General features: G+C 42.7%; 1 protein-coding gene across 5 annotated transcripts; it reads right to left on the bottom strand.

Moving 5' to 3' along the window:
* Nucleotides 1-618: 618 nt before the first annotated feature.
* Nucleotides 619-21,963, bottom strand: sema6d (semaphorin 6D). 5 transcript variants are annotated; one of them, XM_088413277.1, is made up of 21 exons: nucleotides 21,741-21,963; nucleotides 20,950-21,255; nucleotides 15,229-15,400; nucleotides 14,552-14,663; nucleotides 13,456-13,516; nucleotides 13,216-13,278; nucleotides 13,017-13,118; nucleotides 12,408-12,498; nucleotides 12,052-12,171; nucleotides 11,683-11,771; nucleotides 9,926-10,143; nucleotides 9,694-9,825; nucleotides 8,956-9,111; nucleotides 7,864-8,037; nucleotides 7,422-7,562; nucleotides 7,115-7,192; nucleotides 6,975-7,033; nucleotides 6,379-6,435; nucleotides 5,750-5,932; nucleotides 4,729-4,970; nucleotides 619-4,118 (listed from the first exon to the last, which is right to left on the bottom strand). In XM_088413277.1, exons 3-21 carry the CDS (start codon nucleotides 15,353-15,355, stop codon nucleotides 2,994-2,996), a joined length of 3,330 nt encoding a protein of 1,109 aa, XP_088269403.1. In that variant the 5' UTR covers nucleotides 15,356-15,400; nucleotides 20,950-21,255; nucleotides 21,741-21,963; the 3' UTR covers nucleotides 619-2,993. The 5 variants fall into 5 exon arrangements, with proteins under 5 accessions (XP_088269403.1, XP_088269402.1, XP_088269405.1 ...); XM_088413276.1 differs by lacking the exon at nucleotides 20,950-21,255; XM_088413279.1 differs by lacking the exons at nucleotides 5,750-5,932; nucleotides 20,950-21,255.
* Between the last annotated feature and the right edge of the window lie 5,004 nt (nucleotides 21,964-26,967).

Raw genomic sequence — 26,967 nt, 5'->3', positions numbered from 1 at the left:
TGTGCTTCAGAATTACAGTTGCGTTAAAGTACTGTATATAGTCGATCTTATCTTTAGGAGCAGGGCATATGATGTTTATCACTTCCAATTTCCCACACTAACACACTTGAGATTTTGATTCCATTATCCCCCTTTTCTCATTTGTTGTTAACATCTTATCTTTCCATATCTGTAGTCTCACCTTAGTTTTCGGTTTTCTCGATGTTTATGCCGAACACATTTAAATGAATGCATCTGCTGGTGTGTATGCATTCCTCCACAGCTCATTAGTGGCTTAGATCTTTCGCTCTGAGCGGTAGTTAGTCCAGATGTTTAGTGTCTACAGGAACATTCTATTTTGGAAACTTTCCCACATGCTTTCTGGTGTGGTTAAGCCTGTGCTTGCCCCACACTTCAAAACAACCTTGCTCTAAAAATAGTCCCAAAGTGAGTCGTAATCATTCTAAGGACTCTTGATTGCCCTGATGGGGCAACGTGCATTTAGGACTTGCATTAAGCCGCTGTTACTCCCTGCATAGAGTCAGGCAAGGTCTTTCATACATTCAAAACCCCAACCTCAGAACTTTTAGGCAGTGCTGCTAACCAATCAAACCAAAAATGATCAAACCACTCCTTGCATTTCACTTCTGTGCAGTAATGTTTTATTTCAACTATACATGCCGTGTTAAAAAAAAAAAAATGAAACAAAGACCATTATTATTTACACTTTCACAGTACATCTTTAAAACATTATCTACACACTCAAATACTCTGGAGATCCAATATATACACCTGGCCTTGCATCGGTTGCACAGCATTTAAATCTAAATGACATGAACGTAACAGTTTTTTTCTGCACATAAAAAGAGCTTAGACTGAATTTTAAAGGCTTCAATTTAGATTGCAACTGAAGAAAGAATCCATATTGCAATGTACAAGGCAGTTAAGCAATGTATGTTGAACATATGTCTGTGTATGTCAGATTGCAAATGTCGAATGGGTTGGGTCAAATACTGGTTAGATGACAGGCAGAAAGAAGTCTTTACATACAATCATTACTTGTAAACAAAATGTGGCTTTGGGCTAAACAGGCAGCTGATACTTAAGTTAGGTTTCATCCATGTAGATCGTGAAGTGAAATCATTCCTTGTGTTATCCCGACAGGCCAATAAAAACTGAATTCTATTTGACATTTTGCATAACCTCAACCAACTCTAACGGTTCTGGTTTTCCATGCACACCGTGTTAATACAATGGTTGTGGGCAGGTTGTGCTGGATTGAGCTGACTGGTCCACAGTGCAAGGTCTAAACAGCCTACATCCCATTGTCAAAAATACATTCACTGCATGGCACATCTGTGTCAACATCAGCAATGCCTGTCCTTTTAAAACTGTTGTGTATGACCATAAGTGGAATGCGTGTCACTTATGATTAGATTTTTTTTTAACACTTTTTGGCCTATTTATTTGTATGGTAAATGACAATAACACATGAAGAACCATTGACATTGCCAATATTATACTGTACTGTGGTCAATAATTGTGAGAATAAGGCACACAATGCACAGATTCATGTTCACTTGCCTAAAAATATGCGTACTCATTATTTATAGTATTTAAGTATATACACAATCTTGTCATTCCCAGCATGACTTATCTGGACACATTGGTAAATGTTGTGTTGATTGTACACTGGCCACATACAGGGAAGCTGTACTGATAACAAGGGCTGGGACCAACATAGAGGTAAAATGAGCTCTAAAGTCACATTTTTTTTTCTAAGTCAGTCTAATAATGTAATCAGCATAAACGTCCGAAAGCATTTTCTAGGGTGGGGAAAGCTTGTCCAATTCATACTCAAAAGGGATCATCAGTGTTACAAATTCCTTTGAAAAATTATGCATTCCTGCTACATATTAAGAAACCTTTTCTGCAGTATGGTTCCAGCAAATAGAGGTTTGAAGTCAGGTTATTAATCAGTCTTAACAGTGTGTTTTGTTGTTGAAATGGTACCTGTTGGCTACTCTTTGCTTCAAAAAAAAAAAAAAAAAAAGATGTGCATACCCATATTAGGGTCATCCCACTCTGGTACACTACTATATGCATCAAACACACACACCTGTCTAAAACCAATAGCAGCAAAAAGTATTGAGGATATCCCAGTGAGTTAAGAGTCCCTGTCCCAGTATACAACCCAGTGTGACCATTTTAAAAGTAGCCCAAACCTCTCACCTTGAAACACTGTAAAAATGACACAAAAATGCTTTAGGCTTAGTTTAAGATAGGTCAAACAAGACCAAAGCAACTCATTTCAGCCTAAGACAGTGACTTAGGTCTTCGATGGATTTTTAAGGTGCGTCGTTTGCATGGCACCGCTCCTGAAGTGCGAAGGCCTTACGCTTGTTCTACCGCCACATGACCCTTCAATCCCCTCAGCCTACACAGATGCAAACATACACGGTCAAAACACAGATCGTCGTTTACACTCTTTTGAATTCTTGCTGCCTTTGTAATCGTTGAATTTTGAACCTGCATTAGGTTTATTCTCCTCTGCCTTGTGCCAGCTTCCAAGCAAAAGCATGGCCTACCTCTCTGTTCAGTTCACATTAGTGGGAAGACAGTGCTCAAAGGCAGTGAAAAATGAAAGTCATTCTTCAAGTATTCCACTGTTTCCAACCCGGTACCTCACACACAAACAGACGCTGCGTTAACTGGTGTCCCGATCCGTGTACCCACATGTGAAAACACCAAAGCACAGCTGTCTGCCGTATGACAAAAGCAGGATGGAAATCAAGGTCATGAAAAACATCGGAGGAATATCTTTGGCCACACATTTGATTTGTTTTTCCCTTTTAACTGAAGTGTGAGTCAATGTGCATATCACTTAAAGGGGCGCACACCTCAGGTTGGTACACAAATACACACTGGGGTCAACCCGATCCATGGCCGAGCCATCCGGGCTCAAAGCTGGAACTGTCAAGGCAAAGAGCTCATGTCCAAGTGTTGTTGCTCTTCTAATAACTGTACTTATTGACCACTCGCATCTGTGGAGTCTGTGGTGAAAAGCCGTTTGGTTTTGGGGGCACATCTGGCTTTAGGGATGGGGTCCTTTTGAGTCCCGTACGCGGGAGTGAGCCATGCCCGCTGTAGCTGCTTTGCCGGGATAAAGAGGGGGGGTTGGGCGAGTGCATTCCGGCCCCCATCATTCCAACATGGGAATCTAGTCTGGAGGGAGGCGTCGGGGGCATGTATCCCCCTCTGTTCATACTGTGTTGGCGGGACACAGATACCCCCATAGTCACCCCATTGGTTGAGGTGGACAAGGAGTGCCTATGAGAAGCACTCCGTTGAAGCTGATAGCCTCCTCTTGGCCTCTCCAAGGTTCCCCCCATGCTTAGGCTGCCCGTTGGTGTGGTGGGAGTGGTGGACAAGGGGACGTCAACCCTCTTGGTCGGGCTGTGCCTTGGCAGGGAGGAGGAAGGCGAGTACAAGGAGGCCTCGCGACTCGGGACCCGAGGAGGTAGTTCTGTCAGTTCCTCCATGGGCTCCAGTGTGAGGTGTTGTCGAGAGCGGGGCCCCGGTCCTTCATGAAGAATAGCCTTAGGGTTGGCCACCGAGTCATTGAGATGTTTTAAAAGGTCATTGAGTGTATTCCTCGCATCCACTGACCGCTTCTGATCTTTCCTACTTGCTTTTGTTTCCGGGTTTTTCAGTTTCTTCTCAGAGGGGTGTGGCAGAGTATCATCTCCATTGTCGAGATAGGGGTGGTCATGGGTGGCGTTGGGCAGGACGACGGCACTGGGGATGTGAGAATGTCCCAGGGCCAGGTGAGGGTGGTGGGAGTTGGATTTGGGAGGACCAGGCGAAGGAAGGAGAAACTGAGGACTCTTTGCCGTTGAGTTGCTTTCTTTGCGGGGGCCGCTGATCTTCCTGTGATCCCTCTCCCACTGGTTTTTGATGGGCTGCAAGCCTTTCTGCTGAAGAACAGGAGTGGACTCGGGTGTTGGCAGTGCGGCCAATTCGGGGGGCGGACAACCATCCCGCAGGATCATTGTCTTGGTGTCGCCGTTGGGTGTTTTCAGGTCCTTGCTCAACAGGTTGGTGTACAGCTTAGGAGAATCCACATTGGTCTGGTATTCCTGTGCACAAGAACAATCAAACGGTCAGGATATTTTTGAAGTGTTTTAATACCTCTATTAACAGTAATGCCTTGAGATAGGAGTTGAATTGATTCCATGACCATACGAGCTAGTTAACCAAAAACATTCAAATCTTCTTACCTTAATGAAATGAATGAAACTGCCTTTTATATGTTTCAGCCTTTCCTCCGAAAGATAGCAATAGTTTATGTAATGTGTATTTTAAGGGAACAGAGCACTAATTTAAAACATACAATAACGACAGAATTAAATTGTAAGTTGGTGAAATGTTTAGACAGACTGTCAGATTTCCTATACATGTCACTTCCTGCTCAAAGGGTAAAGAATATATAACTAGGTACTGTTACATTGTCTGTCTACATGCGTTGCTGCGCAACATAGGTGCTACGTAGCATTACAGATGATCTGACAGTAAACCCAACTGGAAGTGGCAATAAAAAGCTGTTTTTTGAAGATGTATTCATTGTTGGCCAATCTGCGGCTTGTCGTGATGATATGTTGAGTTTAAAAAAAAACAATAAAATAAAGTAAAAAAAAAAATTGCAGGTCTGTCATACCTCAAGGCAGCGCTTTATCTAAACAGTTGTACCTTTACGGGGCTGTCAAAAAGGCCGTTGAGCTTAACAAAGCTTCCGGCAGAATCCGAGCAGGAGGGAGCAGATTCTGCATCCTTGTGGACACGCCGTTGCTTTCGCATGAACGATTCCCGATTGCAGAAGACAATCAGGCCGGCGAGTAGGGCGCCCATGAGAAAAGCACCAAACACGCAGGTGATGAGGATGTTCATGTGGACCATTTGACTGGTTTCGCTCGCTTGGATATCCCACACACCTGCAAACAAACAATAAGGACGAGTTAACCTCCCGCGGAGATAAGTCAAGTAGCCAGTGAAGCGTTCGCCTCAACCCCCATCCCCTCCCAATTCACCAGCGGACATGTGCATGTTTGTGCTCAAACACAACTGTGCATGAGTTTCTTTTTTCAGATCTCCCCTCAGACAATGTACCCGGTCATTTGCAAAACACATCAGGAAAAAAAGACTTGATTTTTGGTAGAGATAGAAGGGCATCCATATACATTCCACCATCCCTATTGGAGTTTTGTTAATTCAAGAAAGGTGTCCTGGATCCATGCGCGCCAAAGGGTTAGATCATCTGAAAGCCAAAATTAACCGTTTTGACCAAGAAATCAAGTTGGTCAGAGGAACAATAGGAGCAATGTTTTTGTTCCACTGGCCGAATCAGTCGATGCTCTACAGGAGATTTGTTAGTACCCACAGACATTGAAAGAGTTAGTTCACCCACTGTGCGGCCAACATTGGGTTGTGGCGGTGCAGGCCCAGCCAATCATCTACCAGCCAGGGTAAACTATTACTAGAGCTAAGGTTAGCTGGACGTGAAAGGATCATTTTCAGAAAAGAAGAAAGGCTTGGAAAATAGTGAAATATAATCGAAAGAAGATGAAACATGAAGGTTGCGCTTGAATCTATTCTAGATAGCTGCCACAGTGCGGATGTGAGAGTTTGCACATGTGAGCCTCGGCGTGCGTTGTCAGCGGTGGGCAGCTATCAGATCAATGCGGCATGCTGGCTGGCTCCCTGCGGGCCTTACCCTCTTGCCCCCCAGGGAGAGAGTCTAAAGAATGAGAGGTGGCTGGGTCATCCTGCAGCACAAAACCCGAGCCGTAGAGCTCTGGAGCGGGCCCAGAACTGGGGCTCTGAGTGGGAATGAGTACTGGGGGAGGTATGGGCCCACTGGGCGGGACAGTGACCGGTGCTGATGAAAACTCCATGTCTGTGGTGACAAACAAATTGTTAACAAATGGTTTGTGAATCATTCTGTCATCATCCCTGTTAGCAGGCATGGGCGATGAGAATTTGAAAAGTAGTTAGAGTAAATCATGAAAAGGCTTCAACATTTTTGCGACAAAATTTTGGTAGGGACAAAAGAGAGGATACAGAGTTTCAAAGAGGAGTCGGTCGAGAACAGTACGGATGCATTGGTGGGTGAGCATGCCGGGGGAAGTGATCGCAACAAGAAGTGATGAGTGACAAGTGAGGCAGTCATGTGACCTGGCAAATGGGTTTGGTTTGTGGCTGTTAAAATGAAGCGGGTGACTTTCGCATTCACGGGAGGTGTTTTGTTGGTAAAACATGACAATGAATGAGTGGTGCCAAGACAGGGCTAAAGATGCTGAACTCAAGGGAAAATCAACCATTTGAGTAAAAGATCAAACTAACCAGAGGTAGGGTCGCCAAATGATTTGTAATCTGGCGCTGTTGTAGTGCCCAAAAATGCTAAAAGAATTCAAAAGCACAATACATTATTATTAGGGAATTCAGAAGTTTAAAATAAAATCCCTCTGAGTGCTACTGAAGAAAATACATGAAGCACTCACTGAGTGTCATTCATTAGCTTTCTGAAGAAGGTCCTCTGGTTCTGATCAATACTGAGGTTCAGCTTGGGTCATGGTCAGTTGGTACATTTGAGAAGGTAGGTATTTAAAAAACACGTAATGGTGGCCTTTTTGGCCATCACTTTTTATAACTAAGACCTCTACCATTTGGGCCAGCTGAGCATGACCCTTGAATGTATACGTCCATGTTTGCGGCATTAGTTACAAGTAGCCATGTACTCGCTTGTATGTAGATGTGTGTGTTAATACCAAACATAGACTTACAAGTATGTATGGACAAGTTACTGGAGTGAATACTGGTGTGGGTGTGCAGATGAGGTTGTATTGTTTGCTCGGGTGTGTGTGTGTGTGTGTGTGTGTCTGTCTGTACTGAATATATGTGTCAGAGGATAGATGAAGTGGTATGAAGATGACTCTTACCCTGACAGTCTCCCAAATGGCCTGTGTTTCCTAAATCAATATCCTGCTCATAGCCCGTCCTGAAAACGAGACAAATGAGAATATCTATCACCTCGCCTTTAATTAAGGCATCTTGTGATAAATTTGGTGCTTGAACTCACAAAAGACCAGGCTGTATCCTCTCGCACGTTCCTTGAGGCCTCCATCCACAATAGGGATCACGTAATGCAATGCAAGACCTGATCCAAAACACACACACACACACAAATCAGGGAAACGTTTAATCATTCTAGGAAGAACACAGCAATCGGGTGTGGTTTGCTAAACATTAATTCCCTTATAGAGGGCAAAGTTATTATCCTTGCATTTATGACATTCACTGGACAAAACACAACAGTAAAGATGCAAAACTGCAGAATGCACTGCTACAAAAAGCACATTTTCAGTGTGCGTTTGGGCATCACTTACTTGTGGCAGGAAGAATGCCTTTCACAGCGACTCAAGGGGATTCGGATGACGCAGCTTGAAAAGGCAACGTACAAGCTGTGCGCGTCTTTGTCCACATGCAGTGACAGGACACGCTTATCATCATCGTGGTTAGACAGGCACCTGTAAGAGGAAATCAAAAGTGCATCAGATTAGTGCCTGCTCTTTCAGTAAAGATTTAATCACAAGGTGGATACGCATTTCTCTCACGGCTTAACGGGCCTTTAACATGTGACATTTGCAAACGATGATGTGCAAATACAGAAATAAACGGAAAATAACTGAAGTCGGCCAGACACCGCCATCAGCAGAAGGAAGCTCCGCTTAATAGTTGCTGACTCCTCAGCCATGAGGCAGATGGAAAAAGTAAAGAGAGAACAAAACAAAAGAAGACAGAGTGGGTGAAAAGTGCACGAGGCCTTACTTGGCCTTGTTGAAGACGTCTATCTCCTCCAGAAGCAGACTGTCATTCAGGGACGTGGACGAGGTCTTTGCCAAAACCTTGAGGACTACTCCTGACTCGGAACCTATAAAAACCACTGTGTAGTTCTTGTGCGGTCCTGCTTCATTGTCCACAGCCAGTGCAGTCAGCCTGTACCTAAAACACATTCCATCCATGTATTTTTCACAAAACAAATAAATAATCTGTAAAATCTCTCGATAGCGAATGCGCCGACACGAGAGTATTTTTGGATTACAAACAATATGATGAAACAATAAGTGATCTATTCTGTTAGTGTTGTAATGGTAAGTATAAAATATTATGTTTGCTTTACTCAAAGTTTGTACAGTTTGTTGAGTAGTTTAAGTTGAGTATTTTCCTGTGAACACAGCATTACTTTGAGTTTTAACATGTATTTTCATTGTTATTACAGTAGATAAGAGGTAGTGATAGGCATTCTGTCCAGAAAATAAAACTTTTTAAAAGTCATTCTGAATAAAAAAACATTTTTAATTGAATAATCCCAACATACACTTCTTAAAAGTTTGATTTAAAAAAAAATAATAATTTTGTGGAAAACATTCAAAAACAACATATGCTGACTTCAAATCATCTCTAAATGTAACATTCATAGCTATTGCAAAAAATAGCTATTCACAACTTGTGTAAAAGGCCACAATGAAGTCGTTAGTAACTACTGCAAAGACTTCTCGCAAACCGCCCATCCAGCATGTGTAAAACCCCGATTCTTTCACTATTTAGCTAATTATAAAATGATCCATTTTAAAAATGATGAATTAATCAAATTAATTCCATATATTGCACGCTCTAATGTGAACATTGTCATTTGCTCTAAAAATGCTAAGGAGCTAAAATTACATAATTCTAGGACCACAGTGTTCGTATGATAAAATTGTTAAACATTAACTAAAACAGTCATCATAAATATAACTTAAACCGTCTAAATCAATGCACAGTTCTCTGTCTTATTTGGGTCGTGCTGATAACGATTATCAGTATGACCCAAGTAAGACCATGATTAAAGTGCACAAGTCTGATATTTAGGATCTTTACCTGACACGCGTCTTGGTGTACCAGGGCTCATCCCCGATGGAAGGCACAGCTGTGTCCATTAGAGGGTGGGACTTGATGAACTGCAGGGTTTCATCCGGGAACTCGATGGAGCTCTTAAAGGATGCAGCTGGACCGTAACCTGCACAGCCCCCGGGTCTAAAATGGAGGGTTCACATGCACAGAGGGCAAAAGGTCAAAAAGCAGCTCATGTGATCATTGCACACTAGGGGGATGATCATCATGTGCCGTGAAGTGGATGGAAAGTGAAATGAAAGGGTTGGGGAGCAGGTGCTTATTAGATCACAAAAAAAAAAAGGCCTCTGCTGGAAACATTAACTATGCATAATATGCATGGTTATACGCCATTAATGATTCACCAGGAAAATGAGGTGCTTTGTGGATTTTTTTTTTTTTTTTGTCCTGGACACAGGGCATGCCCAGAAATAGCGTACTGTACACTTGATAAACAGGTTTAAACTGCATTATGGTATAATCATGTCACGTTAATTATTTAATCATCAGCAGATGGTGAGTGTGTGTATGCTGGCTCGCGACTAATACCCCGGTCTTTCACTAGGATAACATATTTGATTTCACCAGACCAAAAGAAGAATGGGTTGAGAAAAAGAGCGGCTGATTAGCAGCTGCCGAGTCAAACGCCACAGAAAGGTTACAATCATTGTTTATTCCAGCCCGTTTTCAACGCTGATATTTTCGGAGGGTTGCCAAGATCCTTACCGAGGTTTGGGTAGCTTCTCCTCAGGAAACGGCGTCCAAATTGAGTCAGCTGTCTTCTGCTCTTTAAAACGACCATGGAAGACTTTCTCTATGTCGACCATGGAAAAAGCGCACACTGCCGACCCTGGAATACTGCAGAGAAGAAGCAAAGTGATTAAATGTCCATACTTCACCTTGATCCTGCCATCTTTGAAATGAGTTCATCCGTCAACCAAAAAGACTCATTGCCCACCTGTTCATCTGGGTAGTGAACACACCCACAACGGACGGGACGCCATTGACGTTGATGATGTCAGTGATGGATTGAAGCACGTCAAAGTAGAAGAAAGAGTCTCCTGGGACGGAGCAGTTCAGTCTGGCCTTAACGAAAGATGTCCAGTGTTTCTCCAGAACGCGCTGTGACCCGCCAATGTCGTTTTTGCAGATCCGGGCCACGCGAGAGTAGACCACCTAAAAGGAGCGAGAGTTTAAGCGAGGATAGAGGCAGGAGGAAGTGAAATTCGGCCGAGTGAATGTTGCTAAAAACACTTTGGGTGCACTAAATAATGCAGCTCTCCATTCTGTTGCAGCTCAATTTGGACAGCCAGAATATACACTTTTATTTAGGCCTTACAATTTTGTATGGAAACTGCTCACCCTGACTGAGGCCACGGATTAAAAAGCACATCAAATAGCTGGCCTAATGGAAGCAAGTGTTGTGTGCTCAATTGCGTGAATGCAGAGAGGAAGCTAGCGGATGGCATTCCAGCACTTTCTTCCATCAAGCTATTCTGCTGTGCTATAACAAAAAATGTTATAAAAAAAGCTGGCACAGCAGTGGCGATAAATAGTATCTCAAAACACATAAGGTTACTCAGATTTGTTCCCTTTACAGTGAAACCTCAGTTTTCCCTAGAATCAATGTGCTTTCATTACAAGTATTTTGGAAGTGTGTATGAAGAGTTCCAAAAAACAGCGAGGTGAATTCCAAATTGTGACTTTATATTAATAATTCATAACTCTCCAGTACTGCTCAGCAACACTTGGCCAACATCGGTGTCATAACATATCCAGTCAAATCAAACCTTCAAAATAAATCCATGCAGTATAAAAACAGTTTCGCCACATTTTCTTTAGTTTCCCCCTACATTTTGTTCTTGTGGTGGGTTATTTAGTAGCCACACACAATCAACAAGCAAAAAACAGTGCGATCACAGAGCCACAGAAATTGTAAGTTTGTAGTTATCATACTGGTGTGGTTTTATTTTGAAGGCCTGGTTTTTGACAGGAAGTGCGACACCAATGTTGCCCCAAAATGTCAGAGTGTTGTCAAGCGGACAAGGAGGATTGTTATTGCCTTGAATTTATAATAGCATGCAGTTTGAAATACATCCTGTCGTCTATTGAACCCTTTTGATGCAATATGACAGAAAGTTGTGAATTCCAGCTAATTAAAAAAAAAAGCCAAGAAACACAATAGAATTGATTAAAGAGTTAAATCCTTTCTCTCATCCTCACCATTTTTCATCGTGACACGATATTAGCAACTTATCAGGAAATTGTGATGATTTGATAACCCCCATCAAAGTTTAAGTGTTTTCCAGAACAAATACAATTGAAATCTTTTATCAAGCGTAAAATGATGTCGGCCTCCAGGCTAGCTCAGCCAGATCAGCTCGGGATGGGCCGGGGTGAAATCTAACGCTGGCATCGAACATGGAACATCCTAATGCCCGTGCATTAGCATGGAGAGAGAGGCAGATACGGACTGCGCATTCTCTGAGAGACAAATCCTCCGACTGTGTAATGGTTTTACATCAGGCAAACATTTCCAGCAAACCCAGACTGTTGAGAATTCAGCTGTATTCTAATGCAGTGGAGTGTAATCGCATGAACGGGCACTGCCACTCGGGCCATTTGTGTCAGAAATGAATGCAATTGAGGAGCTTTCAGCCTTTTTTGGATTCAGCATCTGCGCACAGTAAAACGAAGCCTTTAGACTGTTCTTACCTTGCCCAGATTGCTGTGCTCAACCGCAATCTCTCGGTAGAAAAAGTACACATAATTCCCATACTCGGCTGCGTGCAGGAAATGAGGCTCTAAGGAAGAAACAGAAGCTGAGAGTTGAGAGAGTATTTTTGCATCGTCACCACCAGTGTGCATGTTGAATATTTCAGGGATTTGTACAAGGCTGTATATGACTGAGGGTGACCTAGATTGCCTGAGCGGGAGCAGACCATATCCCCCCCCCCCAGGAGTTTGGCAAGACAAGGGAGTTCTCTATCGCAAACTCCCAACGACTCTGACGCACACCATGCCATGCCGTGGTATCGCCAGGAAGCAGTTGACTCAAGATGTAGTGTGAGGGCGCCCGCTTACCTTTAAGCCACTTGGAGTCGTATTTGATGGTCCTCAAGGCGGATCCATCACCCATACTGCGATAAATGACAGAATCGCTGGCCTGAAAGTCAGCCACCGTGGCGGAATACAGTTTCCCCTCTACAAAACAAGACAAACAAGAAACACCATCAACAAAACCTGGCCTACAAAACCTTTTTGCTGTCTTTTTTTCCCACTCATTTAAAAGCTTTAATTGGCCCAACTTCCTTCGCCTGCATGCATATTAGTACCGCAGCAAAAACACGGGGGTAATATTAAGAGTGTAAGTAGGAACATATTAGCACAGAAAGACGCTCATGTTCTTGCGAGTAGGCGGTTGTGCATTTGACCCTCACCTGCAAAAAGGGCAACGTTGGTTTGCTTGGAGTCAAATGGGCACCGCGCCAGCCCGTTGATCTCCTCACCATCCAGCTCGAGGTTATCCAGCTGAAGGAAGGTACAAGCGCACACGTTCAATAAAGACGGAGGAGCAGATATGGAAAAGAAAATGTACAAACAGTCCAGTCAAATGCAGCAATAACCCACATTACACCGGTACTGTCTCATGGTGATTTTAACATTCTGTTGCGAGCCAACTTTTAAAAAAAAAAAGTTACGGAAAAGACGAAATGTATCACTCTGCATAACATTTTATTCATAATATAATATTAAATAATCAGTAATTTGAAGAACACAATATGGTATAGTGATTTTTTCCAAAGACCGTCGATGTCTTAGCATTACTGTAGCTCAAGGCTAGTGGACTGAAAGGCTTAGCTATGAGGTTGTTTTAAGGTTGTTTTAAACACACAATGTGCACTTTTTTTTAAGGTGGGCATGGTAATAAACATCTTGAAACCTATTGCAATACAAACCAAAACATCGTCTGAAGGACAGCTCGTCACGAAAAACTCAAGCTACACGTATCACAAGGCATCACCAAAAATATTAACATGTGTACTGACCCTGTAGTATCTGCACATTGGGTTAAAGCCATTGGTGCCACAGATGAAGACCAGATCGTCATTTCTGGGAACCAGCACTTTGATGAAGTTATGGCACTCATCCTTTAAAAACACCAAGAGTGTGTTGTTGTTGTTGCTCTTTAAAGAATTGCCTAGCACAAAATGAACCGTTTTGGGGCAGAATTAGAGTTGCACTTACTCTGTGTTTTCCCTTGACCGCACACATTTCTCTATCTGCCTGACCTGATCGCCATGTCAGCTTCTATGGACCAAAAAGTGAAGCATTAACACACTAAATGCATGTGCCCTAACAGGAACGCATACACTCACACCTCTTTCCATTCAACTCTCATATTAATACCAGCCAAGTTAGTGATGAATGGCTGCATGTGTGTGCGCGTTTGTGGTATAAATGAGTAGCTTGTGGCAAGAATCTTACCCGGTAAGGGATGATCTCATTCCTGTAGGATTCTCTCAAACTTACGAGGTACACCTGATCTCTGTGGACAACAACATAACACACACAATTTCAGTGATACATGAGTACAAAGGATATTTATATAAGGTGACCAAAATTGAAATACAAATCTTGTAGTAAACCTGGGTTGATATTTAGTCTTAAATAACTTAGAAACTAATACCCTGCGCAAAATATACTAGTACAAGGAGTGCCAAAGTCTATTCTGCTTTTTCATTTAGCACAATTGCAGGGACACTGATGCAAGCTCACCTGCATTATTTTCCTGGTTGTGTTTTTTGTTTAGAGTTGAGCTCATCCTTGGAAAATCACATCTGTGATTGATTCGAATACAAATTGCTTACTTTGCCTCCCAAAACACAACTTTTGGTTTTGTGGTAACATGAGATTCTGTTAAGCAGCCCTCTTCAATGGGCGATGAGGAAAATTCTCTCGTTGCTTGTCTTTCAAGAAAACAAACTGAGAATTCACCCTTGGTGAAAACAATTTTTGTAGGGCTGTAAAACCGTAATGTCTTTGGTACTTTGCATGACATCACACCTTATTTTGAAGATGTGCCAGGTATGACACGTGTGGAACACCCAGCTGGGAACAAAAATAGCCTTCCCTTTCAGCCAACATATGTGAACACCAGCAACTGGCAGTTTGATTTACAGAACCTGACCCCAGTAATACATATGGTTGAGATTACAGTAGTGTGTGCGCGGGGGTGGAGAGAGGCGGGGGGGGTTCATCCTATATTTGTCAAGTTGATTTCTTGCTACAATACTAGTGGCCAGTAGTAAGATTAATCTCACTGCTCATAAATACTAAAATGACATGTAGAGATGCCAAGAAATCCCTGACAGAGCATCAGGCTAACTTGATAGATGCTTTTGCTGGATCAATAGCTACCGTATACATCAGATGGTGGCCTACAAGCCACAGATCCAATAACACTAAGAGGAGCCCCCACCCACCCCCCGGCCTTCCGTGCCACTGTTTACCTGCCAAGATGCGCGTTAGTGAATTGGTGCAGGGAGATGTGTGAAGGAGAATCTGCGCGTGTTCAGTATACCTGCCAGCGATGAAGAGCGTGTCTTGTATCTTGGTCATCAGCTGAAAGTCAAGGCGATGCTGCGACTCGTTACCAGAGGGCCTGCCTCTGAACACGGGATATCTCCGTGAAACTGCAAACGCAACCGCGCACATGTATTGTTTGTTACTGTATATTAAATGGAAAATCTGATATAGGCATGTTGTGCGTGCACAGTTTAATCTCATGTGACTCACTGATTTGGATGGTATTGGGCCATGGACCAAGGAAGATTTTTATCACTTTATCTCATTTTGAAGTAGAAACGCATGAACCTTAATGATAGCGACAATGAGATTGCTCAACCTTGATGGAGCGCTGCACTACGTTGAGTGCCACATATTGCACTTACTGTGAATTAAATTCAATTTGAGGAATGTTATTATTCAGAGTGCTAGAATCTTTAGTCATTAATTGTTTGAGCAGTAAGTCACTCTACATTATAACTTAATTGAAACGAACCGAAAATACTTAATGCTGCATATGTGTGTGTATATTCTTATCCTGAATAAAAGAAAGGCACCATGCAGCAATGTCAGGTACAAAACAATGAGGGGGTCATTCTGATGTCGCATTTTTAGTGACGACGCTGTCATTGTAATCGTGACCCATCTCTGCTGAGATTGAGCGTGTGTGCGTGCGTGTGCGCATGAACTCACAGTGTGCGTCAACGACATCCAGGGGTGCAATGTCCTCGGGGAAGCTGACTGCAAGGAGAGTGCGTGAGGCTGTTAGCAGCAGCAGCAGCAGCAGCTCACTGAGCAGAAGTACGGCTCTGTGGCCCATGGCTGCTCACATACACTTCCTGTTTCACACAAGTGGAGATGTTACCTGGAGACATGCACAAAAAAACATTCTTTTGTTACTCAAAGGAGACATACAGCATGTACACCATCTACGCTTAGTAAAAAAAGTAAAGCAGCACTAAATTGTCTTTTAGTGTAAAACATTTTTCTTCTATCAAAATATTACAAACCATCCTCTGATGACAGTGTAGCTTACTACCATAGCAATGACAGGCGGTGGGATATGAATTATACAGCAAAATCAGCAAATATTTATCCATCTCAATGGGCAGCCCTTTTGCCACTTGACATTGATTAAAAATGACATCACTGTTGCTCAGGGTTCCAATAGAAAACCACACTTAGCACTTACGTATACCCCCCATGGTACAGAAAGGCACTCCAGGGCATACAAGAGATTATTTATTTGAGTGTTTTTGAGCGGCTTTTTATCAATGCGACAGAACCAATACATTTTTCTTTTCAAATTAAGAGCAAAATAATTGGAAGATGAAGCAACTTATTGCCAAATTGTTTTATTGACTTCTTAGCAAAATGTATCCTTTTATTTTGGTACTTTTTATGTAGATGTGAATTGTATCATCACTAAAGTGCTCAATTGGCTTATATTAGGTACGCATTAGTCAAGCGTGTCAGCTGCCCTCCATAAAAAAACAAACATATGACAAAAAATTCATGATTTATTATGTTATTACCATTTCAAAAGATGGCACTGAAAGAGTTGAGTGATCTCTCAATGAACTAGGCCTTGAGAGACCACTACAAATGTAGTTCCAAAAGTTTAATAAATCAGACATGTATGGCACAGCACTCTGTCTTAAGCTAGCTGGAGCCTATTCCTAGCTGGCTGGTATTCAAACACAAGTTAAGCATGATTATATTTTAATAGTAAAGCATGATTATATTTTAATAGTGACGACAATCTCTGACTGATTTGAACATGTTAAAACTAGTACAGCACCTATATGATGTGGCCAGTGACTGACAATGCATGAAACGCACATTGCCCTCTCTTGAGCATTAGTAGGTGGCCGAGCGAGGACATTTCCCATTCTAGCTCTCCCTGCATCTGCTAACTAACAGAAGGTCAGCCAAAAGTCCGGCGTGGTGTCTCAGTGTGCATTTGGTGAAACGGAAGTCCGCTCGGTAGAAGCGCGGTTGGCCCTGCTGCCTCTGTACATCTATGCTCTGATTGGTCTTTCTGAGGCCAAGCTCAACGCCGATCAGATCATTGCAACTTCATCACCATCACCAGCGCGCCATCTCATGTGACCTTAGCTGACTTCTATTAGCGCTCTGTTAGCTCTTACTGCTGCAGTCTCTCCTTAGGGCCAAAGCGCTTTATTGCACTGCAGTGATTCACTCCATCTTTGTATTATGAGGACAAAGCCATGCTCGCTTGTTTTGACATTGGAGTAATTATGGTGGGTGCACTTTTTTCTCTCCCCACCACTACCATCCTAATGTAGATATAATACTTCCGATGATATTATCAATTGTAGGTAGAATTCGTGTGTACGAAGTGTGTGCAGGAGGCCTTTAGCGGCAGGCTGTGGCTCTAAATGATTGGTGTACATTTCAAATATTTATAAGGCAAACAAATTATTCATGTGGGCAAAGGCTGAACGGATATAAACAATTTACTGGAAGACGTCACACAGGCTAAGGCATAGATTAGCTGGGAGCATGCTGGGATCCGCCCACTGGGAGCACATACATCATCATGCTTACACATAATGTATCTCAAAGACCCGACGCATGTGCTCACACACAAACAGTAATGATTCATTTTTCTATTAGCCCCAAAGCACACCTGCTCCAGTCTGTCAGAGCCAGGCCATTAGTGCTTTGATTGATCCGCACAGGAAGCGGGGCAGACCATACCACTGTTTTGCTACAGTCATGCGGAAACCTCCCTAAATTTGCCCACTTTATGTTTGCAGTACATTCGGCGCCCAAGTGACAAATCAGAGTAACACTAGACCAACTCTAACAAAACATCAGCATGCCAGATTTTTCCTCTTCGCGTATGGCCCGTGTTTGAGTCATCTCATCTCACCCAACTGGCTCAAATACGCCATGGTGATATTAAGTGACCACATTTTTCCAAGCACTTATAATCCAATTTCAGTTCGTTAACTTAGTGTGTCACCCAGGAGAGATTCAAGTGAGGTTGAACTGGTCTACAAGTGTGTTTTAGTCATTCACAATGTGGCAATCGCGTGTTCAGTGGGACGCTATGGCATTCCAAACAGCAAAGTCATTATGAGAAATGTTAGACCTGCAACAGTGAAATGAGGAGTTTGATGTTTTTGTCAAGCTAGAAAGATTGTTTTGGGTCAAAGAGGTTAGTGTAGGTCCAACAGATGATTCTGGAGCATTTCCTTTAACTACAGACACCATCAAGTCTCCAAGTCTGGCAGAACAACAGAAATGAAGCAACCTAATCGAAATGTGAAGTGATGATTGACCTCCCTTAGAGCATTAGCATCAGTGCTCCTTAAAAGCATCTGGTGTACTTTTTATTACCTCATAGATATCGTTCATCAACAAATACACTCACGCCAATACAGAGACGGGATTAGATACCAAATGCACAACAACAGGAAGCGGAGATATTGTACTAAATGTAACTAAAGTGAGATATTGAGTACATCAATTCTGTGCTGCTATTATACAGGCAGTAGAATTTGTATCGGAGCCAAGCTTAGATGCGCTCAAAGGTAACAGAAGACATACTTTCTCCAGTCTTGCGAAAAACGCAATCAAACAGGAAAAGAACTATAAGACAGTGCCATTATAGCTTCGCTGTACTATGCAAAGGCTTTTCTTAATGTAAAACAGAAACCGAAGACACCCAGAGGTCAGCGATCTAAAATTACTTCTAAATCTCCAGCGAGCCCAGAATGTTTTCTATTGACTATTTCTTTGCACTCTCTGGTCCGTGCCCTCCAGTTAGTGTGTGTGGTGTGCATGTACGTATAGGCCTCAGACAAGCCCAGAGATGCTGGGCTTGTCACGCAACTCGCTGCCATTCGGCCTTGCTGCGCTCTACCTCTGTTATTACAGGCTTTTCAAATGTCCCACAACCACACACTTCCCCGCTGATATTGTTGGCTCAAACTCATAGTGTTTAACATGAGAGCAGAGGGGGTGGGGCTTGGGTGGATTTGGTCTAAGGGGTCTCCAGCCCAATTCTGGTAGTTAAAGCTGAGGATTTAGTGTTACGAGCCTAAAATGACAGATTAACACATATTCTCTCCGTGAGCCGCACTTTCGCTGGCATATGTCAGCCGCCACCTCCCTTCGACCGTGCCGCTGGATGCAGTTTTACCGGGAAGTCCAATTTGGTCCTCATCTAGAGAAGTGGCAAATAACAGCAGCGTGTGACATTTCGTGTCTCAATTTGAAATACAATGAATGGATATTAACACAGCATGAAGGGAAATAGTACGCTTTTGAGTCCAGTTTACATCAATGAAAACATCTAGAAAATGAAATCATCCAAGGTCTTCAAAATACAGCCCGGCATAAAAAAATCAAGTACAAACCGGGGACACCTGGTGTCTGCTTCTATTATACCAGAATTGACCACAAGCTCCGGCATTGGATATTTCCCTAACGATTTTCAAAACTTCAGAGTAAATTGCAGTTACCCATGTGGCGCAGTGACAGTATCCAAGCTAGAAATTAAAATATAAATCAGTCAACCAAATGTAACGCTGTACATCTGTAGCAGCATCCGAAGTTGGTTTCCTATTGGCTGAGTGCTTTGCCACAAGCACTTAAATCCCAAAGAGTCTTTACTTGCGGCAGCGTAAGAATGCGTCACTTTGTTGAGGTTTATTGTCTACTTCAAACATCACCAACTGACCGAGGGAAACATCTTGGCTGAAAGCTTGGATGTGCAGATACTGCAAGACGCTGGATTTATTGGGTGGGGGCAGGGGATGGGGATGTACAGCTACAAACAGCAGAAATAAGGGTGTCCAGATCTAACCTCATACAGAAATTAGCCGTATGATCACATTACTGCCCCAGGAGTGATTATTTTCACAGTATATATTCACTCCAGCCCAAACAACCCTAACCTGATTTGTACTACACCCTGGATTCACTCTTGATAGGTTTGGGTATGCAAGTTTGAAGGAGCACGCTAACATTAATAACCCCAACCCTTTTCTCGTGAACCTTGGCAAGAGGAAGAGTGAACCAGGCGAAATGTTGCACACAGCAGTAGTTTGCACAAAATGGCCTAGCTGCAGGTGTGACCAGAAAACAAAGGGGGGCTTTGCGCCACACCAATACAATGATGCCCCACCCCCGATCGCGGTCCCTATCTGTGCTCAGGAGAGCACGTTTGGGGGTGACCAAAAGGGTCTTTGAAGGAACAAAGCAAACCATATAAACATGTTGACTGGTGCAACTTTCATTCAGTCCTTTAACCAGTGAATGATTCTGATTTCAAGCTGCAGTTCAGCGCGTCTATGAGGACCCTCAGGTTTAATGGTGGTTGTTCCGGGTTACAGCTGGTTGTAGCGGAGGTTAAATGTGCACGTTCTGGTTGCTGAATTCTGACCCGGCGGCCAGCGAGCCGAGTTGAGGTATAGTAACAAGCTAAGCTGTCAGCCAACCCACAACTGGTTCTGATCTTCCACCCCAGTAAGGTTTTGGCCAAAATCAAGTTCGTAGTTGTCAAAACTGTGGTATTTTTTTCTCTCACATGGAAATACTGTAACAGGAAAAAATACGGTAGTCCTGTGAATGCTTGAATCTTTTCAGCATTTTGAATGCTCACATCGAATTAGAATAAGCAGTTTGCTCGCTCTTTTGGCTCATATCCCTAGACATAATTCTTGCAAATGGCAGATTTTCAGATATTTTAGCACACCACACCGATCCTTCACTCAGCTACAAATGAACGACTGTATAAACCTGTTAAACAAACACGGCCAACATTTTCTATTTCCTTTCTGAGTTAATTAATTTGATCATTTTATGAGTGGCAAAGCGCCTAGTTTTTTTCTATTACTTTTACACACAATCCATGCATCTCTGCAGCCACAAACGCTTGCATTGTCCAGGCTGGGGTGTAAAGGCATTCAAAGTTCCATCCGTGGTAAATCTTTTCACAAGCCCTTAGTGTCCACATGCGGGACTGGGTACAAAAGACAACAAAGAGGAGGGGACACAAGAGGAGAGGGAACAGTGATGGAGCTTTTCTATTATCTGGCAGAGAAATAGAAGTGTAATATGTTCAATTCAAGACACCATAAAGAGAAATAAACGAGGCAGAAATAAAAGCAACACGACCAGCCATAGGGTGCCAATATTTAATTAGGTCACCTTCATTATTTAATATGAAAATAAGAAACAAGTAAAGACGAATGAATATGATACTGTGAGATTGTTAAACAATCTTCCAATCTCTTTAAAGACATAATGACGTAGGCGTACTTTTTCAAAGAGAAGTAATAGATAAAAGGGAGCCAATTTTGAGGTTAATTTTCTATATAGAGACTATTATGAGAGGAAAAACGGCAAAGGTTTGGTTTAAATCGCAAAGTAACCTACCTTACACACGTGAACGGAGCAATCCGCACGAATGTCCAAATATTCCTCTGGTAATCCGTTTAAGGGGGAAAATAGACCCAGTGTGTATGATTCTTCTTATGTTACGCTCCATTCGGACTCACTTTATCGTGTTAAATCCAGTTCGCGTCATCTAAACAATTTCGGGACTCTTAGTCCTGGTTCCAGGGCCCCTTTGGATGCGCCGACTGATGCTCAAAGCAGATCCACGATCACCTCACTCTTCTGGGGAAGTAACTAGACTGTGGTCCCCTCCCTCAAACACCCACGCAGCAGCACCTCCAGTAACTTTGGACACATTTACACAATGATTATGATAGAACAACGACATCAAAGAGGTTTAACGCTCTAATACAACAACGACATCAAAGAGGTTTAACGCTCTAACTCACCGGTGTTCAGAAAAGCAACACCAGCGAAGCCACTTACAACTCCCGAGTGATCATTTAGTGTCATAAATACTCGTAATTGGCCCAGCCCTTTAAAAATGACAAAATCAGTGACATGCAAATACAAAGAGTCAAATAAGTTAATACTGTATTCCTTGCAAAGAAAGCGCGTCCAAACGAAACCGAGCGGTTGCAGTCCAAAGCCTGCCGTTCAAAAAAAAGCAATTTGAGACCCGCCACAATATATATCCGTACATAAACGCAATTGTTTGCGCACAGAGAAATGTTTTCACCTCCAGTCTCCCCTGTTCAGATTCGACTTTCACTTGGCGATAAAGTGAAGAAATATGCGCATGCATTTATGAAATTAAAAAAAAAACTCACCTCATCTGAAAGCCTTTTTATTGTTTATCCATATGCAGTAATCCCAGAAAAAAAAGAGGCGAAGATACCGCGCGTAGCTCCAACTTCTCCTGGTTGAGAGAAAAACAAACCAAGAATACACGGCAAATGGTGTAATTTGACCCGAGCTCGATCAATCCACATAGGGAGAGATCCACGGGCCGCCAATAAGGAGCGCTCTTGCTCCAGTCCCTCCCCCACCATCCAGCTCTCCTCCTCTCTCGCTTTTGGACCTCTCTGCCTCGCTCCTGGCTTCCTTCCTCTCTTTCCAAGAGCCACAGAGGCAGCGAGTGAGAGAGAGAGAGCGAGAGAGGAAAAAAAATACCCCTCCTCCCTCTTGTGTGACCCCTTATTGCACCCCTTGTGTTAAAGCCCCCCACCCCCCATCCCCCAAACTTCAAGTCAGCAACCGCTCCTAGTTAAAACTCATTTCAGCCTATTTGAGGCTCAAGCAAGCTGCTGCTGCTTAGTTAAAACATATTTTAGCAATGTTTGGATTTGGAGAGATAGGGGTAATCCCTTACTGTATTTAGCAAAGCACCATGAAAGTGGCGAAAGTATACTTTCAAAGTCTTGTGGAAAAGTTTGGTGCAAAATGAAGATGACAACCATTACGATAAAGATGTAATATGAATAATGCTTTAACTTTATTTGACCACATGCAAATAGCGATAGTCGTGGGAAGTAATTAAATATATATTTTTGTTCTTGCACATTTGAAAGTATTTGTACATTTCTCTTTTAATCCCATTAACTGAAAAAAACGGTTTCTATACTCTGTACTCCTTAGCTTGTTTGTTACTTTATCAACTTCTTCACAGAGCGCATAAAACAAACAAAAACAAACATATAAGTAGATAGGTTAAGTCAAATGCAGCTGAGGTATTGACAGATGGAGAACTTAGAAAAACAATAACAGGCAGATCAACAAACCCGGGCAACATCGGCAACGTATTCGGAGAAGCAAGTTATTTTTTATATTAGTAACAACAATAACAAACACGTATGTCTCATGCGAGCCTTATTAAAATATCACAAGTGTTGAACAATTTGTGATTTTTCTTCCATAAAAAAAGATGTGTTTTTTCTTTCAAATGTTTGCAAAATTGTCCTTTTTTTCCTAGACACTACGTTTGCGAAGCTACGGGAACATGTTATGTTGAAAAAACAAGACATGCAACGTGTATTTTTGTCATTTCAGTATGAATGATATCTTCACCTTTTTGTTTTACTTAATGACAGTTTAATTAGCACCTTGTTTTTCACAAGTATTGTTGTTGTAGTGCTGTAGATTCAATAAGTGCTCAATGCTGAGGTGTTTTTCTGTTTTAGCCTTCTTGTTGTCCCCAAAAAATTGAAGCAGTGGTATATTTATTTGAGCTGAGTATCTATTTGTTATTTCTAAAGTGCTTGCCATTGTAACGACTGTACTTGAGCATCTACAACATAAACTGTGTTCACCAGTTACCAAGCATAAATTTTATGACACTACAGTGAAATGACAATTTAGGTACGTGTACCACTAGTCAAAACGTTTGGTCATTTGCATGCAGGTACGGAACTATGTGGTGGCCAGGGGTGGCAGTGGCTCTCACTCTAGCCACTCCCGTACCTAGGGGAAAATTTTTACTTGGTGTGTTAATGGCACGTGCATACACGGCCACCCCTCACTGAAGTGTTGTTGTAATCCGCCCAAAACACTGAAAAATGTCTGGCCGTTCTCCTGTTTAAAGGCATATAAATAAGGAAGTAGCGGCTCTATGACAAATGTGTGAACAATGATCTTGAAAGTGTTTGAATGTCCTTTTATAAAGGACAATAGCACTGCAGAGCATGACAATCAACACATTGCTATAATGTCAACATTGTAATGTTGAATATTCTCTTGTCTGCTACATTTACATAGTCATCAGGCGACATGCATGCAAATGACAGTAAATTAGGTGCGCCTATGTGTGTGAGGTTATCACTGGAGGTGTTGGGTCACTCCAGCCGTCTGCCTGGTGGCACAATGGAGGCCTATTTGCACCCCACTAGAGATGCAGCTTTGCAAATGTGTTAGAATCTCTTTTGCGTACCCCATCGTCCTCACCCACTCGCAAGTAGTGCACACACACTCCCACACTCCGGACGGCCTCCATTGTAAGATGTAAAAGTTGCATCTGCATCTGAATGCTTGCAGAGGAAACACAACTTTGCAATGGTGATCCCCGCCCCCCGATCCTAGTTTGACACTTTTGCATGTCTTTGTCCCCCACACGTTCCACCCCCTTCCTCTTTTTATTCAATACGATTGTCGAGTTCTCAGTTCTGTCTCCCACTTGTATTGAATCATATCAGCCACTGGCACTGTGTGTTGTATTCCTGTGACTTTTACTCCCTTTTCTGTCGATGTTCCTCTCACTCTGAGGTTATTTCTGTGTCATCGCTGTACCCTTGCTGAGTACTGAATCAGCATGAAGCTCCATGAGTGGGAGAGGGTGGTGATGGTGGATCAATCAATGTGTCATGGTGGGCGAATAGATATATGGATTGATGGCTGTCCCGTGATTGATGGCTGTATTGAGTGGCCCCTTTTCCAATGAATTGGCACTTTTACTGGGGATGTAATGGCAACGTGACAGAATATCAGTGGGTTCCAATGAGTAACGCCAGTGTTTTTTTTTCTCCCTACTTTAACAGCTGAGTTCTAATATCAAAACAACCAGCCATTATATTTTCTTGTTAGATTACAATACAGTGTTTGATTTAACCCCTGCAGTTACTACTATGACAGACAGGTTAAAGTGTTTGACACCAGTTGGTTAATTTCTTCATGTTAGACTTGGTGGGAAGGTTGGTGGATAAACGGAGGCGGGAGAGTAAAGTGGTGTGATTGCAGCATAGTGGTGGAAGTGAGGGGGCTAGAGATAAAGAACAGAAGGCTCCTGCTAACACCAGTGCCTCATGTTTCCCTTGGGAACTAGCAGTGTGTCGGTGAACCCCAAGGGGTGTGCAAGGGTGCGCCTTTGGTTGTAGAGGAGAATGCAAAGGGCTTGGCCTTAGCTTAGGCCGGCCTGTGCAGCACTCCCTTATTTACTGCCAGAAATGCCAGTGCAGATGGCCATGTGTCAAGGATGGGGGTTAGACGCTTGAGGCCAGTGCACCTCAGGGCGAGAGGTTTTATTGCAACTATTTCCCAACAGATAATCATAGTACATGGCAGGTTAAGGGTGCTCTCATTTGTAATGAAATGCTTTGGGAATAAAATGACTGGTGACAGTAACTCATCTGTAAGAAATTGTTAGAAAGATGCTTGTCTGCCTTTACTGATGGGTTGCCCCGAACAAGGCACTGAATCACCCTCATTTAACACAATGCCTCTGGATGTAAAGAAATGTTCGCTACACCCTTCATTGTGCATATAATCAGACTTACTTTGTGGTGCGCACCGAAAATTATACCGTACAGTCAAACCTGGATTTAATGGACTGGAACCAACAGACTCCAGATTTAAGCGTTCAGTCCACTTAAAATGTCCCTTATGTACATTACCTGACCAAGTCTGTCAGTTCCAGAATTAGCTGCAAATGGCCTCAGTGCCAGGGAACAGCACTGCGCTGCAATCAACAAACATTAGTAGCACGTATTTGTGGTTTGTGCTGTTCTTGCCACAGATATTCAGTCGAGGCAGCTTACAACTGTGGCTCTGTGGCAGCCATGTTGGCAGGGGCAACTTTCCCTTAAAACACAATGCATGGGAATATTGTATGTGGTGGCCATGTTAGCAGGGGCGACAGTCCCATCAACGGTAATGGAATCAGTGGACATTAGCTTGTATCACTGGAGCATGTCATATCAGCCTTTTCATATCCATCGGTGTTTAGTGAAGCAAGTTATTATCATGTACTACTGTGTACATAGCTCTTGAACATTTTTTGATTAACCCTAATCATAATGGAATTAAGTGTAAGAACATTGCGACAAGTCGCATGCCAATATCAGTATTGTGTGACTAGAAGAGGTAAGCATTTTAGAAAGGTGCCAATCCAAACTGTAATTGTCAGTCCCTACTTTTATTCTACCCACACTGACATCATTGTTTCGTCACCACCACACTTAACCGTACCATTTGGTGGAAAAGTGACTAATGACAGTTGCAGAAGCAGTGGTAGACCAACTCAAAGAAAAGATTGTACACCATGCTTTGGCATTGAGTGTTCCATCAGATGGCTAGCTCCCAGGGTGGGAGCAGCCTGGGCTGAGCCCCCCGAGTGACCTCTGATTGATTAAGAGGCCATTTCTGGCTCTTGGCTGGCCTCAGGCGCCATTTGTCACCTGACTGCGCTATCCTGTTGAGCGGCTCCTTGTGCTCCAGTCTACATGCAGACCTTTCTTTAAATCCTTAACTTGGTCTGATCCGTAGGGGCCACCCATGTCAAAAATCTGGCCATTCACTCACTTTGCTCTCAGCCTTCTGGATTACTGTAAACCCATATGGTTTGTTTAAACAGCGCGTAATGCTACACAGTGAGACACTTTCTTAACTGTGATTTCTTCTCGTTCGTCAGTGAAGAAAGATAATGCTTTACATTTGTAATTAAATAAATTGTTTACATTACAATAATAGACAATAAAGCCTAACAGTGCTGAGACACAATCTTTATGATACTGATTGGGATATAGAAATTGAAAACACTACGACTTGCCTTGCAGAGACATGGCAGAGTGGAGCTCATAATAACATCTAATGGAACTGTGCCTTGTTTCTGTTTGAATAACTTCCTGTGCGTGTCACAGTAAACGACACATTGTAAATTGTCCACAATCTTCTTGCAAAAGGGCAGCTGCGCAGAATGACTGTCAAGCTGTCACAATAACATTTAGCTTGCATATTCTACAATTGGCTGAATATCCACTTTAAGAAAAATATGATTATCAGCAGAGGTCATAGAAAGGTGACACATTTCTTTGCTGCCACTGTGATAAACTCATTGGACATATTTACTATATTTAGTAGTAAAATGGCCTGTGCTCTGCCTGCTGTCATTGCAGTTCCCACCTCCTTTTTTTGATGAGACCATTTTGCTGATAAGGGGAGGGGAGAATCTACTCAGTCATACAGTAACATGTTTTCTGGCCCAAATTTAAGGAAATGACAAAATCTATATTACTTTGATGCAATCCTGCTGACTGTCACATTCACTCAAGGCCATGCATGGAAATGTAC

Source organism: Hippichthys cyanospilos, chromosome 4 (genome assembly GCF_059441005.1).
Source record: "Hippichthys cyanospilos isolate Australia breed blue-spotted pipefish chromosome 4, RoL_Hcya_1.0, whole genome shotgun sequence".
In the NCBI taxonomy this organism is placed as follows: Eukaryota; Metazoa; Chordata; class Actinopteri; order Syngnathiformes; family Syngnathidae; genus Hippichthys; species Hippichthys cyanospilos.
The sequence above is the reverse complement of the archived record's forward strand: the minus strand, read 5'-3'. Positions and strand labels throughout refer to the sequence as shown.